Here is a 17,246-nt window from a genome sequence, read left to right on the forward strand (position 1 = left end):
ACTTTTTTTTTTTTTTTTTAGAATCCCACAGTTTTATTTTGTGTTTAAAAGTTTAAAAAAAGTAGATTTCATGTTTTTGTTGTCTCAGCTGAATGAAACAGACTTTTAATGTTCCAGAACCACAATTTATAAAATGATTATCCTTTCCCTGCACTCAAAACATGTTATCTGTCATGGAGACCTCTTTGAGACCTATGCTAGAGTCTGTATCCGATTGGAGATAAACTGTCATTTGCATACCTGAATTCTCAACCCTTACAGAGCAAAAAGAAAAAAAGAAACAACCCAGATCTATGCAGTAATGACACTGTCTATTTACATGTTTATCTCATCATGTCACATGTCATTTTAGGTACCCTTTAAACAAATTCAGTATAATTAACTGAATCTCTATGACTGAAGCTACATGAATATTGTTCTGCCTTCCCTGGTACAGCAGCACTCAGCATGTGAGGCAGAAGAACAGCCTCGTGACCCAAGTTCCCCTGCATTACATACAGCTGTCCACCTCACATGGGGAGTTTGCTTACAGAAGGAGTTGGTCAGATCACCATCAGCAGGGTGACGTCTCTATGATTTAACAGCAGAGAAGTTTATGGGCCAGGAACCGGCCAGAGAAAATTAGAAATCTTTTGGCATGCAAACAGTTCACTGAATATGTATTTTAAGCCTGTAGTTTTCTGCCAGTTTTATTTAGATTTAACAGAAAAACTACACTTTTCCTTCAGTCTGCAGCCTAGTATACATTTCCAGAATCCTCCTTCTCTACCTTCTATAATTGTCTCACAGCTTTTCCCGGAAGTCTCACAGACCTTTAAGTTATTGTTTAAGTTGCATGGAATATGATGTCTTCAGCAGGGAGTATCATGGGAGGGAGGGAAATATTTTACATTAGAACATTGTAACTGGTCCTGTGATTATAACAAAGGCAGGGCATCCGACCAACCAATTATCTGCTGGATTTCACCAAGTTATCTTGAATTGTTATTATTTGATTTGTACAGCTCTGTCCTCTTCTGTGGTGCTGTAAAGAATAGAGATGGGCAATGCTCATCATTTCAAACTGAAAACTGATGCAAATAATATGTTAATTTTATGCAAATGTATGCAGCTATAAATTGGACCTATCAAAAAGACCTTTCAAATTGTTACATTGTTTAAATGTAACAGTAACAATCCAAATTTAAGGGGCATTATAATGAATAACATTACATTATAAAACACATGAACAGAATTTACATTGACCAAATGGAATGTAAGATATATCATGCTTTTACCTTCTATAAGATATTAACTGTTATACTGTCTATTTTATATTGTTATACCCTGTGTGCTGTTGTACAGTGCTATGGAAGATGCTGGCAGTATAGCAATAATAATAATAATAATAATAATAATAATAATAATAATAATAATAGAACAGATGGACTGATATTCTGCTGTTGGGAAGGGGAGTGTTACATTTCACTCACTGCTGCATTTTGTTTCCAACTATCTTACCTTGTGAGACTGTGGAAGGAGTGGTGGTACGTCCCAGTTACCCCCCACAGCACCTATCAACCTGGATTGGCAAGGCCTTTGCTACTGGAGTTTTCAAATGACCCCGGGGACGTTGTGCAGTGTCATTTGATTGTTAATTCTTGAGAATTCATTAAACTGCATGTACAAAAGTATAGGCAGAGCATGTGACTTAATACTGCTACTGGGCATGCACCAGAGATGAGTATACACAGTTTAATTTTCCAAAGGCATCCAGTCCAAAGCTGGCAATAGCCAGCTTACATTATACCAGGTGTACCGGGATATGCTGCTGCTTAAGCAGCAAGGGGCCTATTCAGAATGCCACTGCCACTTCAGGCTACATAAGTGCACTGGTGCTCTTTCCACAGCCTCACAGGGAGAGATAGTTAGAAAAGGATCCACAAATGGCATTCTTCTACAGCATATATGTTTTAACTTGTTGGCAGTTTCAAAGTTCTTACAACACTTAAAAGCAAATATTTGTTCCCACACTATAACACCAACAACCTTAAACTGAACCTCCGGACCTCCGGACTAAAAATCTACTCAGCAGAACTGAAAAGGCTTGGTGTTTCTTTAATAGTTTCACAGCATCAGAACTTTGTTTTTCTTACCAAAGCATCATTTTTAGCTGCATTTTAGCTAAGCTCCACCCATCGAAGAAAACTGCCAGGCGGTTTTTCCCTGATGCTGTGCAAAGCATGATGGGATTTCGTATGTTGTTATTCACATTGCCTAGCAACTGGGAAGGGTGATCAGCACACAGGACACTTGGGAACTGTGTCTCATGCTCCCTGTCACCTCCTTTCAACCAAAAAGATGGCTGCCATCATGAAATCAAACATTTGCCTGTTCTTTTAAAACAGGGTGGGTAAGAGATTATATTACCTATCTATTTTAATTAACATAACTAATGTAACTTAATGACAGTATGTTTGTTTAGGCTGGAGTTCCTCTTTAACAGTTGTTCCAAGGCTGGATGGATCCATGCTTTCATGCTGTTATACCAGATTCTGTCTTTACCATCTGAATGTTGCAGTTGAAATCAAGACTCATCTGACCGGGCAATATTTTCCCAGTCTTATTGTCCAACTGTTGGTGATCCAGTGCAAATTGTAGCCCCCCGTTTCTTGTTCTTAGCTGACAGGAGTAGCACTCATTGTTGTCTTCTGCTGTTATAGCCCATCTGCTTCAAGGTTAGATGTGCTGTGTGTTCAGAGATGGTATTTTGCATACCTTGGTTGTAACAAGATATTTGTGCTATTGTTGCTTTTCGATCTTTTCAAACCAGTCTATACATTCTCCTGTGACCTCTGATACCTACAAGGCATTTTTGTCTGCACACTTGCCACTCACCGGATATTTAATCTTTCTTGGACCATTCTCTGAAAACTGTAGAGATGACTTTGAGAAAATCCAAGAAGATCAGCAGTTTCTAAAATACTACAACCAGCACGGCTTCACCACATGTAGATGGCTATATGCTTTGAGTTACTGTCATGAATGGATGATTAGCTATGTGTGTTAACAAACAATTGAACAGGTGTACCTATTAAAGTAGCCAGTGACAGATTCCCCTCAGTTCTTCTACACTTCAGTCTTATATAGCATAGGCGTACATCTGAGGTTTGTCATTTTTGTTATCGCTGTACACCCTATTACTGGTACTCACGGAGGACTGTTTTTCTTTGAGCTGTGTTGTGTAGGAAGTGGGATGGCATGAGCTGGTGTAGGTAGAGACATGAATGAGTGTAAATACCTATAGTGTAGCTTTATCCCAGCAGGTCGGATCTGCCAGACAGACTTTCACTAAGTGGTTTATCCCCCCTGCCAGCAGGATGAGTTAAGCCTGGCATTCATAAATAGGAAGCAGAATATAAGCAGCCATAATGAATATCAGCTCAAGGACAATGCTCGCTGCTGAATCTTTCCTGGCCTATCAGGAAGGGTGTTGAGGAGTAGTTTTGGAGAGCGCTGAATATCACCATGACCTAATTTCATTGAGATAAATATGAGATCATTACTGTCTCCAGCCCACATTCTCTCTTTTAATATGCCAATACAGATCCCCCTCCAGCTCTGTACTTTTCTGTTCTGCCCAGTGTATTCCCAAAATACCTTCATACGCATATACAATAGATATGCTCAAGGACTCTAAAAGTTTGATTATTTATTCAAGTCAAAATATGTGCGGTAAATGAGGTTTAGCTTTCTAAAAGATTAACAGCATTTACATTTTTATTATCTAGGTTGCGTTTGTTAATAGCATATTTGATATTGCTTGCGTATTGTTATGGTTCCTTATTGTAGTCCCGGTAGTCCCCTATAAAACAAACAAGATAGGGACTTTAGATAGAGTGACCAGATTTTTGTAGGTCCAATCTGGGACAGGGAAGGTGGGTGCAGGGGGGGGCGCGCGGCGAAAAGTGGGGAGGACTGAAGAGTGCACAGCGATGAAGACCGGGGGGGGCTGCGGCGCGCGCAGCGGCGAAAAATGGGCATGGCCATGACATTGTATGGGCGGAGCTAACGTAATGATGTAACAGTGAGGCATAAGAAAGCAGTGTTTACGCCATGATGTGGACAAACGAGACTTTGCATCATGGGTGTGCAGAAACTGTGTGATGCTAATAGTATACCGTAACCACAAAGCAGCAAACATAGCCATCTATGACCATTAAATAATAAATGCAGTAACAGTTACCCCGGACACCAGAAACTAAATGCAATAGGCAACATGTCAGCACAAAATAAACGCAATGCGGGCAAACATGTCAGTACAAAATAAACGCAATGCGGGCAACATGTCAGTACAAAATAAATGCAATGCGGGCAACATGTCAGTACAAAATAAACGCAATGCGGGCAACATGTCAGTACAAAATAAACGCAATGCGGGCAACATGTCAGTACAAAATAAACGCAATGCGGGCAAACATGTCAGTACAAAATAAACGCAATGCGGGCAACCATGTCAGTACATAATAAACGTAATGCGGGCAAACATTTCACCAGAAAATTACTGCAATGCGGGCAAACATTTCACCAGAAAATTACTGCAATGCGGGCAAACATTTCACCAGAAAATTAACGCAATGCGGGCAAACATTTCACCAGAAAAGAAACGCAATGTGGGCAAACATTTCACCAGAAAAGAAACGCAATGCGGGCAAACATTTCACCAGAAAAGAAACGCAATGCGGGCAAACATTTCCCCAGAAAAGAAACGCAATGCGGGCAAACATATCCCCAGAAAAGAAACAATGCGGGCAAACATTTCCCCAGAAAAGAAACAATGCGGGCAAACATTTCCCCAGAAAAGAAACAATGCGGGCAAACATTTCACCTGAAAAAGAAAGCATTTACTCACCTGGCAGAAGTCTCCGGCGTCTGGCGCGCTGCTCCCGGGACCACCTTCCTCCTGAAGTCTCCCGCGCTGACAGCCTGGCAGAGCAGGGCTACAGCAAGATGGCGCCCGAAGCCCTGTACTGGAGACAAATAGTCTCCAGTACAGGGCTTCGGCAGCCATCTTGCCGTAGCCCTGCTCGCCTGCCGGTGTCGGAACAGACACCGGAAGAGGAGGCTGGAGCGGGGCTGCGGACAATGAACTGGCACGGCGTCTATAGACGCCGCTGCCAGTTCATAAGCATAGAGTGGCCAGAGTCCCGAGGCCGGGACGTCCCGCTGCTGAAAGCGGGATGTTTCCCGGGACCTCATGCAGCCTGGGACAGCGGACCCTGAATTCGGGACGTCTGGTCACTCTACTTCAGATTAGTTCTTAAACTGAATCTGTTCTTAAGTCAGACACTCAGGGCCGGCGCTACCATAGAGGCAAAGGAGGCAGCTGCCCCAGGGCCCCAGAGCTTGTAGGGGCCCCCAGTGGCTACAAGAGGGGAAAAAAATTTCAAATCGGCCTTATAGTTTTTGAGAAAATCGATTTTAAAGTTTCAAAGGAAAAAAATACACATTTAAAAACCTGCCGACTTTAATGGTTAATAGAAAATCCACCTTAAATGCTAGAAACCCCAAATTTGCAGGACATGTTAAGGAGATCATTAGGAATAAGAGGAAAAAACAATTTTTCAAAAAGACCTTATAGTTTTTGAGAAAATAGATTTTAAAATTTCGAAGGAAACAAGTATACTTTTAAATGCGGTAAATGTCACTTTTAGTAGCAAACCTAACGGTAGTGTAATTTTACATGCATCAAATGAAAGCGCAATACATTTTCTGACGGGGTTTCCAGGGGGTCAATACACAGCCGCAGCGCTTTGGCCAGGGATCGCTATACAGCCGCAATATGGCTGTATGAAGATCCCTGGCATTTTTTCCTATTTTCCCAATTTTTTTTTTTATGTTTAGAGTGTGGGAATTTTTTTTAAAAAAATTATGTGGGGTCCCCTCTCCTGAAACTTTTTAACCCCTTGTCCCCCATGCAGGCTGGGATAGCCAGAATGTGGAGCTCCAACCGATTGGGACTTCACACCCTGACTATACCAGCTGCAAAAAAGGTCCCCTAATGCCGATTTTTGTTCCGGGGTATATGTTGGGGGGCCCCCCCAGGTTTATTTTGCCCTGGGGCCCCATTGTTGCTTAAACCGGCCCTGGGAACACTGTGCCATCCCTGTCCGCCTCTGTGCCCTCCTGTGCCTCCAGTGTCCCCCTCTGTGTCACCTCTGTCCTCTGTACCTGCTTATACATGTTTAAAATCCATTTTTTCTTTGAATTTTTAAAAAAAGATTTTCTCAAAAACTACAATTTGGGAAAAATGTTTGACTTGTTCCCATGGAAACACAGAATCCATGCCGTTCACATCGGCGGGGTGTTTGTAAGTCGGGCGTTCGTAAGTCGGGGACTACCTGTATTTCCACAGTAATTATGTGTATAGAAAGCATAAATTAATATTCATTATTTGTAGAACCCCATCCTATTACGTAGTGCTGTATAATAAATATAGCAGTTGTTTGATGAATAGGCCTCAAGGGTCCTATGACAGTATGTGAATAAACACTTCACAAGTGAAATTGCAACACCATTATTATTTATTGGCGCCAACAAATTTTTCAGCACTGGACAATAAATAGGGTTACAAACAATGATAACACATGCATGTAGCCATATGCAAATCAAAGTATCAGTAGCAGAGAGGGTCATATGCAAATGATTCAGTTTTTGTAAATATCGGGTCAGGTGACACCCAGTTCCAGGGGAGAAACATCACACAAGTTGTGGTGTCTGTGGTTCAGCCTCTGGTGCAGGTACACGGTATTCTAGAACATTATAATGAGAACTCTGAACAGTCTGAACAGAATTCACGCATGGTAATTGCACACATCACCAGGCAGCCATCACACACTGTTGTTACTAGCAAAATCACATCCTTAACAAAATCTTAAAATCTGTGTCAGATTTGCTGATTATTCCAAATGTATAGGAAGATTTGCAGTGCTACCTGTTCTGTGCAGATAATAACTAATAGAGAGGCTACTGGAGAGTTGTTAGGCAGTTTGTGCTTTAGAGAGTACAGGGGTGGAATTAAAAATAAATTAAGGGCTTATGTGTCAAGTGGTGATAGATCACTGCTATACTGTATCTCACGTGCATCGCTTCTCGTAGCAGCAGAGCAGATTGCAAAAAGAAACATTCACCCATTTATGAAAAGATGTCTTTTTGCAGTGAAAGGGCAATTGCTGAGATAAACACTGATTGCTGAGCTGAATAATGATATCTGACAGCTCCCCACTGGCTTGAATTATCTCCTGATACTTATCCAACCACTACACCTTGTCGAGCAACACCTAACCTTGTTTCATCAATTGACCCAACAAATCGGTTCCATCTTCACTTTGGTCTATACACCCCTCATCTAACCTACCAGGTTGGGTCACCTCTTCTGAGATTTATCTACCCACCCAATCATGCTGAACCTCATCATCAATCCTTCCAACAAATTACCCCCACCTACACCTTGGCTTATGCATCCCTCATCTAACCTACCAGCTTTGGTCACCTCATCTGACAGTTGTCTAACCACCCAACTATGCTGAAACTTATGTAACCATGTATGTCTCCTCTCGTCCATCCTTCCAACAACCTATTCACTTGTTACTTATCTTACAACTGCACTGTGTTCATCTACCTACTCACCAGTCCCCACGTCTGTGGCCAACAAATGACCGCCACCTTTACCTTGGCCTATGCAACCCTCAACTAACCTACCAGCTTTGGTCACCTCATCTCACAGTTGTCGAGCCACCCAACCGTATCTAACCATGTCTGTTTTCATCCATCCTTCCAAAAACCTAATCACTCATTACTCATCTTACAATTCCACTGTGTTCATCTACCTACTCACCAGTCCCCACTTATGAGGCCAACTGATTATCCCACCTTCACCTTTGCCTATGCACCCCTCAAGCAACCTAGCATCTTGGGTCACCGCTCGTGACACTCCTGACAAACCATCCAGGTGTGTTTGATCTAATCTATCCTTGTCTCGTCTCATCGATCCTTCCAATGATCCACTCATCACTCATCTTACCATTCCACTGTGTTAACCTACCTACTCACCAGCCCCCACTTCTGCCTGCCACCCCTTTCCCAAAGAGCTCAAATTTACTAGTCTGTACTAAGCACTGACTATTGTCTCATCATATGATCCATTATATTGAACAAGCTTCAAAGATCAATTAAAGGGTAAAATAACAATAATAATTTATATTGACAATTACTAAGTGACTACAACAAGCTCGAGAGTTGAGCAGATCCAACAGACATCTCTGCTGTCTTGGTCAGCCCTATAACACAAACAACACTGTGAAAGGCACGCAGGACTCACAGTCTAGTGGACAGAGTTCTCCAGCTGTGCCGATGAAGGTTTCAGTCCAGTGAGTGCAAGTGCTGACAGACTCCTCTCTAATCCCAGGCAGCTCAACCATCACACAGACATACACTTCAGTACATGATGTTTCTGGAGTGTGATAATCCTTCTGGACCTCCTGTGTGACTAGCAGTATGTTTCTGTCAAAAGAGAATTTCAGCCAAAGAGTTCCACAGCCAACAAAGGCAATACTTTTCTATGTTTATTTCACTTCGGTGTAATGATTTACATCCAATCATGTGTCAAAAGCTGTTAGTAAAGTAAGGGCCGTCGTATGATCTCATGCACACATTGTATACAGAAGTGCGTCACTCACAGTGACTTGTTTATAGAGTAATCTCTAGTATGCAGCAGAATTATCAAAATGCCTCAAGCAGAAGAGGTTGGGAGGAGTGCTAACAAATGTAATAGATTGGAAGCTTGCTAGGGCAGGGTTGTCTCCCTTTTGTGTCTTGTAAGTTGCTGTACATTGTTAACCACTGTACATTACACAAAATGGCAGTTGCGTTCCCTGTAACAGCAGGAACGCAACGCAATAGATCGGGAAAAAGGCGCTGCACATTGCATCAGATACAGTGAAGCATAAAGTCAATGAAAAGTATGCTTCACTGTCACTGTTAATGCATGCAGTGCATTACCATGCTTCACTCCATTACACAACAATGCACCCACTGGTCTGTGAACGACACATTGATGGTACATTGCAGTGCGGCAAGCCATGTTACAGAGTGGCCATTATACAAGGCTGCTGGACGGCTTCCTCCCTTGGGCCACTCGCGTTCTTCCATCATCTTTTTGATGTAAGTCTTTGGTTCTCATATTCAATTTTCGTATTGCGGTTTTGGACATTGCCACTTTCTTGATTTTTCACTTAGTCATTTATTCTGCTGGTGATATAAGTCTTTGGTTCTCTTCTCATATTCAATTTTCGTATTGCAGTTTTGGACATTGCCACTTTCTTGATTTTTCACTTAAGTCATTCACTCTGCTGTGCTTTCACATCCCTATACTTATTATCTATTGCCCCTTTTTTTTTTACTATTGGTCTGGTTCACACTATTTTTTGATAAACAATCGGTCATTGTTTTTTTTTGTGATATATTTTTCAACCACTGCCCATTTCCCTTTATATATATTTTTGGTTTGGATTACACTATTATTCAGTTTGGTTGTACTTTACAAAATATATATTTTCTACCATTGTGGCGCCCACTTACTGTCATATACCTGTATATATCTATATATATAATAGAGTGAGTGCCTCAACCTTCAAGCAAGAAGAAGAAGTAGCGCCCTGCCCCCAGGGCCGGTCCAAGCAAGAAGAAGGGGCTGGTCCAAGCAAGAAGAAGAAGTAGTGTCATATCAAACCAAGGGCAAAGAGGGATAATTTGCATATTTAGTAGCAATGCATTGTGGGTAACCACAAAAGTTCACTTATAGCTGAATTATTGCAGATTTGCTTCTGTTTTAAGAAGGCAAATTACACCAAGCTTTGCTTTTTTTAGTAGGAGGGCTTTTTGGTCTCTTTTATTCTCCTATACATTCTTAGTAGTTTGGGTCACCCTGAGCTGCTTGGTTACTCTGTTGTACTGGTCCAAGCCCTATCTCATACAGCCGTATCAATCCTTGCTATAGTCTGATGAGGACCAAAAGGCTGAAACAGGCTGTCACATGTGGGCTTGAAATGACTGTGTAAAACTTAAAGCTATAGGCTTGCTTGACTTACCAAGGGTGAAAAGGACTAATTTCCATATTTAGTAGCGGTGCGTTGTGGGCAATCACAAATGTTCACTTTTAGCTGAATTGTTGCAGATTTTCTTCTGTTTTAAGAATGCAAATACCACCAAGCTTTGATTTTTTTAGTAGAAGGTCTTTTTGGTCCCTTTTATCCTCCTATACATTTCAAATGGTTTGGGTCACCCTGAGCTGCTTGGTTACTCTGTTGTACTGGTCTAAGCCTTATCTCATACAGCCATATCAATCCTTGCCATGTACAGAATACAGATGAGGAACAAAAATCTGAAACAGGCTGTCACATGTGGGTTTGATATGGCTGTGTAAAATTTAAAGCTATATGCTTGCTATACACCAATGGTTCTGGATGCTTGCTTGGCTTATTTAGGGTGAAAAGGAATTATTTGCATATTTAGCAGCAGTGCATTGTGGGTAACCACAAATGTTCACCTATAGTTGAATTATTGCATATTTCCTTCTGTTTTAGGAAGGCAAATTACACCAAGCTTTGATTTTTTTAGTAGAAGGTCTTTTTGGTCTCTTTTATCCACCTATACATTCCAAGTGGTTTGGGTCACCCTGAGCTGCTTGGTTACTCTGTTGTACTGGTCCAAGCCCTATCTCATACAGCCATATCAATTCTTGACATGTACTGATGAGGACCAAAAGTCTGAAACAGGCTGTCTACATGTGGGTTTGATGTGAATGTGTAAAATTTAAAGCTATATGCTTGCTTGGCTTGCCAAGGGGGAAAAGGGGTAATTTGCATATTTAGTAGCAGTGCATTGTGGGTAACCACAAATGTTCACTTATAGCTGAATTATTGCAGATTTCCTTCTGTTTTAAAAAGGCAAATTACACCGATACAGTGTGCGGCATTGCAGGAAGTGGCGACAGTGTAACGCACGATGGAACACGGAAGAGGTGAGTCACATCCGCCCGCTGCCTCTTACTAATATTGGCGGCTGCTACTGTGCTTAAGCAGGAGGGGGAGCGCACATGGGGGACCCAGGTGAGGGGGGGGTTCCTGCTGAGCTTAAGCTGGAGGTAGAGCACACATGGGGGACCCAGTTGAGGGGGGTCCAACCCCCCTCCCCGCCGCTGTGCCCAATACCCCCTTCCTGCCCTCTACCCTCTTATGCGGCGTATGCTACGCCGCGGGTCGGCTAGTATATATTTAATACTATTCTGCTGCTCAGTAGCGTAGCTAAGGAGCTGCGGGCCCTGATGCAAGGTTTACGATGGGGCCCCCAAGCACTCTATACATAACAATTGATACGGCGCACCAAAACCTGCCAATGGCAACTACAGTTTCAGAGGTGCAATAAGGGGATGGGGAACAGTTTGTTAATGATTACCACTATAGAAGTGATAAGTCTGAGCAAAGGACCAATAGAAAGCTAATACTGTAGTTGAGGGAAGGCCCTTTGGGGCCCCTCTGGCCCAAGGGCCCCGATGCGGTCGCTACTTCTGCAACCCCTATTGCTACGCCCCTGCTGCTGCTATCTAGGGTAGATTGTTATGTCAATTACTTTTTGCACTTTGTATAATCTGCTTCTTTGATTGAAAACTTATATGTAATATATTTAGATACCTGGTTCACACCATTTTACTTACATTCTTTGGAGGAACCTGACCCTTCTCTTGGCCCCTACACTGTTATATAGAAATCTAAGATTATCTAATCATTTATATTGGAACCATCTTTCACCTCTTTTAGTGATGATTTCTTTTTAAACTTTTGCAATGTTTTTTGTACTATAAAAATTGTTATACTTTTGGTAATCTATTGTCAGTCTGGTGCTGCTTTATGGGTATCTTCATTTTTCTTTGAATGACCATTATGCTGCATCACAATGCACCAGGGCCGGCCTTAGGTTTCACAGCGCCCTGAGCGAAACCTGATTTTTGTGCCCCCCCCCCCTTCATCCTCTTCCCACGTGCATATACACACACACAGGCCAATATACAATTCCCCTTTTCTCCTGAAATATCTCCTAGGGCAGTGGTTTCCAACCTTTTTAATGTTGTGACACAAATGCTCAGATCTCCGTGACACGTCACATATGTATAATAGAAAAAATACTATTAATAACCATGAATGGATGGAAAGAGTGCATTATCCTGAATATAGTTAAAAATGAAGGCTAGTGGGATGATGCCCTCTCCAGTGTAGTCAAGATCTCCCCACACCTGCCCGATCGTCTACTATACCTGTATGTACTCCATAGAGCCTTCCTTACCCCTGTAAGATTATCAAAATTTAAACAAGGCGCTGATGATCTCTGTCCTAAATGTCGAAATGGCAAAGGCACTTTTCTACATATGATATGGTCATGCCCACGAGTAAATACTTTTTGGAAGCAGATAATTAAATTTCTAAATGATCACATGGGATGTCCACTTGTTTGCGATGCTAAAACCTGTCTGCTAAACATTTTCTCAGTTACTCTACCTAGTATCATAAACAATTTGCATTGGAAGCTCTGCACCTAGCTCGCAAACAGCTTACCAAAAACTGGATAACACCCATGGTCCCCACCTGCACAGACTGGATTAAAGCAGTCAACACGGTGCTACCATACCGTAGAGCCGTATATCAGCATAGAAATGCCTCTGCCAAATTTGAAAATATATGGTTTGAATGGACTAATTCCAGATATACTAAAATTTAGCATGCCCAAGTACCCTCTAAACTCATAAACTACTTGCATTTATCCCTTGATATCGGATACCGCCAAGCAAAATGTTTTCCGCTGTTTTTCCTACCTGGACAGGCTCTTTTTCGCTTGTCCCTAGGTGAATAGCGCTATGTTGCACTGAATAAGTTTAATGTTCTTCGTTGCAATTATTGATTATTTAATAATGACTATCCTACCATTAACAGGCCAAGTTTGTTGTCACTAATGCTACCTTTTAAGCTACTCGCTTGCCCTATAATGAGTGCCTGTTCTTTTGTATCCTGACGTGTTGAAGGCCTTTGGCTAAATGATGTATGTTATCTCTATGCACTCTCTATGGGATCCCATCTGTATTGTGTATTTCTTATTTGCTGTCAAACTCTAAATAAACTTGACGTGTTTAAAAAAAAAAAAAAAATGAAGGCTAGAACCTTTCAGGAATATTAATAAAAACAATCAGTGGGACAGTTAGCCGCCTCCCCCCATTTAGAATGATAGCACAGCAATGACAATTTGCACCACGCGTTATAGCCGCAGTGCGCCCCCCCCCCCCCAATAACACCCTCAGACTCAGTATAGGTAGGTAGCCAGGTATAGGTGCCCCCAGTATAGGATCTCATGTGTAGGTGCCCTCAATATAGGTAGCCAAGCATAGGTGCCCCCAGTATAGGAAGTCAGTTGAAGGTCTCCATCGCTCCCACAAGTAGCCAGGCGTTGGTGCCTCCAGTATAGGTAAGCCAGGTGTTAGAGCCCTCAATAAAGGTAGCCAGCTATAGGTGCCCTCAGTATAGGAAATCAGGTGTAGGTGCCCTCAGTATAGGCAACCAGCTATAGGCGCCCCCTTGGAAGCTGGCGCCCTGAGCGACCGCTCCGGTCGCTCATATCAAAGGCCGGCTATGCAATGCACCACTCGGAACGTGGCCTGAAAGTTCCCCAACTACAATCAGACCTCAGACACATCTTTCCTCCCACAGGTTTTGGTTATTGGAGATAAGTGGCAAATCTACTACAGGTTGCAAACCCCTGTATGGCACCATCTCTAAACGGTTGTGTTGACCTCTAGCATACAGTTTATATCTATTGGGAACAGTTATTCTAGGTAAAAATGAAGCAACAACTGTGGAATCTGTCTGGTCTGGTGGGTGAGGCTGTGTCCATGCTGTGCTATAACTGTCCTGACTATCCCACAAGGGTTATGTTACCCCACAGAATTTTGTTTTGTGAAAACTAAAAGTATGCAATTATCTTCTAGTGCCTGGGAACCTGGGATGCTTCAAAGACTATGGAAACCCACCTCCGTTGACTGGCATGACCGAGACATCCAATAAGCAGACGATACAATCTTGCATTAACATGTGCCGGAGACAGCGATACAAGGTACAACAACTGCTACATTTATTTGCAGTGTTCTGCAGTTTGATTATGTTGCCGATGTCTGTAATCAGGTTATAATAATGTGAGCTTATACTGACACTGAGGCTATAACAGTTCACAGTCACAGTCGCAACTAATATTACTAGGTGACAACAAAACACTATAGTTTGGCTTATATCAACAGCAACACATAACAGCGCCACGGAATATGTTGGCGCTTTATAAATCAATAATAATAATAATAACATGCAGAGATATCTTTGTGGACATTGCAGAAGTTTACTTAAACAGAAGATGTATGGGAGTCAAATGTTAAAATCAGTGAACAAAATATTTCCAACAAATGACACAAGGAGCAATAGAACAATCCACAGATACATCAAATTCCAGAACCTGGGTCCTAGTCGCTGGTGTCTTGCTCCAGTCAGGTCCACTATTACTGAGATCCAACGCTCAGAATGATAAAGAATGAGATGACACACCACTGGCTGCAAATGTATTGAAGGCAAAATAGCACACTACATGTTACAGGCCTTCCTCAGGTGCACACCAGACTGTACTCTATCAGTGTTGAAACTCAGGACCAAAGAAGTTCTGTGGTTTATGTTCATGTTTTTGATGAGTCCCCATTAAGCGTGTTTTTTTTTTTTAAAACATAGAAAAGTAGGGATGCTCTTCTTGGGCCCTGCCTCTATAGACCTGGGGGTCAAGGTGGATAGACATGGCTGGTTATGTCGGCCGTGGTGGGAAATAAGCAAAAAGTTCATAGTGCCAACTTTTTCAAGAGTAAACAGTTATTCTAATAAGCACTCAAAACAAAAGGATAAATCCAAATGTTATATTTATTCACATTGTTAACTTTTTGAGAGTCTCTTTATCAAAGCACCACGATATAATAAATATGTACAAATTATGAACAACAAAATCACCACCACAAGATGTGACTCCCTTCTGATGACAGAAGATGGAGAAGTGGGGGGAAATCAGTACAGATCGATACAGATCCCTCTTGTAGACTCAAATAAATCAAGGGACACCATATGGCAATAGAGCAAGAAGAATGGTGCCAGGAAATATGTAAACCTGTCACAAAGATGGACAAAACATCAAGATCTCTATAGTCTTCACCGGTCACAGAAGTGTTAATATTACCCAATCCAGAATAAACTCAGCCAACTCAAGGCCCCATTTAGTTATAACTCGTTCAGTTATAACTGAAAGGTCAACTGATTTTCAAAGTAAGTCCCATGTTTTCCTATGGAACCATTCACACTTAACGCGTTTTAACTGAAATCTTTTTCACAATGCACTGCTATGGAGAAGGAAAAAAACGCGTACCAACTGATTAAGTGTAAACGGGGCCTAAGTGTAACCGGTGCAGAGAATACTCATCATGTAGTCATAGGAAATAAGAACAAAGCAAGTGTAACCAGCAATAACTCAAGTGACCCATCAGCTAGTCTATAGTGCTTACTTAGATGGCTATAATTACCTCACAGGAATATCTGCACTTTTTACCATGATGTGTATTCATCCTGACTGCCGTGTAGAATGCCCACTATTTCAGAGTTCCTAGCAAAGAATGCTAAATGGGGGAGTCAGCCTGGTGTAATCACTTCATCAGTTTTAGATATCTGAAGAGAGAAGCAAGACTGTCTGTTTAGCAGAAGCAGTTTATCATACATGGAGATGAGAATTATGTTATTTTTTTATTTGCTTGTGCTACACAAAGAGAGTACAACAGTGAACCAAAGTTTGAAAGTTTCAAGCTTCATTTCTGGGTTGAAGCTTGAAATGAAAAGTGCATTTTTTTAGAAACATTAAGTAACACAAGGACTTACGTAGCAGTGATATATTGTGGCAATTTTCTGCGAGAAGTGGAATGGCTCCTTGTAGAAATGTGAGAGTCATACACTGTGATTCCACCTGAAGCTAGCGTACAGGCGTGACAGAAATTGTTTTATTGTACATGTGTAAATCAGCACATGAGATGGGGCCTCTATGATGGGACGTTCCAGCTCACGCTCCTCCGCCGTATTTCACCATCCATTGTGCTGCAATAAACATTTCAAGCCATTTTGTTGCCTAAAGGCTAAAATAATATGTCAGAAAAGGATTGATGAAATTCTTATTTCCAGGGTTAGGCAGTTCTTTACATATTCTAGTTAAAGGTGAGAATTTATGTCATAATCAAATAATTATTTTGAACAGGGGTGTTTTTTTTGTAATTCTTTTCAGTGCATGCAGTGTTTTGTGCCTTTCATCTTCCTCCAAGAGCTTCTGGGATAGTTGACAGAACTCATGCTAGACTGTTGCCATTTAAAGGGAACCTGTCATTGCTGTTATCTGTCACAATCCTAATGCTAGTTTGAGTCCACAGCATGCACTGGGGTACATTTACTATGGTTGGAGAACATTGAGGACTAGAACAGGAATAAGGAATCCTGCAAACTGGGAGTAGACTTTTTATAAATTGGCTGCAATTAGGTGGGTGGAAGCCTTCTTCTGGGTCATATCAGATCATGAAGCAGTGGCTGAAAGATTAGCAATTTATTTGTGTGTCTAACTGCACTTATCTATATATACTAACACTGAGAATGTTTTAATTCTGTCCAGGACGTTCTTGTGGGTATGTGTTATTGCACTAGTACTAACCTTATTCACTAACATTTCAGCAATGCTTCTATGATCTGATATGACCCCATTTTCTGCATTAGACGCAGTGAGATGGATGTTCTAAACCTATATCAAGGTAGGGATGGTCAATGACATTCAAATAATTCTGAGATGTTGCAAGTTTCATGAACTCTTGTGCAGCTTGAAAATGGAACAATCGTGTCATGGGCCATGTTCAAGGTGCATACGTTTGCACAAGTGTACATTAACTCTGCATTATTAGCAACTCATCCACTATTCTTCAGAATATAGGAGTCAGGCAGTAGTATCTTCTGATCAGGGGCGTAACAATAGCCCCTGCAAAGGATGCAGCCACTGGGGGGCCTTTAGGGGGAGAAGCCTGAAGGAGGGCCCTGGCTCTTGGGCCCTCCGGGCAATTT

General features: G+C 41.8%; 1 protein-coding gene across 2 annotated transcripts in view; it reads left to right on the top strand.

Moving 5' to 3' along the window:
- The window catches only part of KREMEN1 (kringle containing transmembrane protein 1), a 202,421-nt gene that overhangs the window by 135,653 nt on the left and 49,522 nt on the right, over nt 1–17,246 (top strand). For both annotated transcript variants that reach the window (XM_068271634.1, XM_068271635.1), the window contains exon 4: nt 14,069–14,193. In XM_068271634.1, the coding sequence (XP_068127735.1) occupies nt 14,069–14,193 (125 nt within the window). The remainder of the gene's footprint in view (nt 1–14,068; nt 14,194–17,246) is intronic.

This window comes from Hyperolius riggenbachi, chromosome 1 (genome assembly GCF_040937935.1).
Source record: "Hyperolius riggenbachi isolate aHypRig1 chromosome 1, aHypRig1.pri, whole genome shotgun sequence".
NCBI lineage: Eukaryota > Metazoa > Chordata > Amphibia > Anura > Hyperoliidae > Hyperolius > Hyperolius riggenbachi.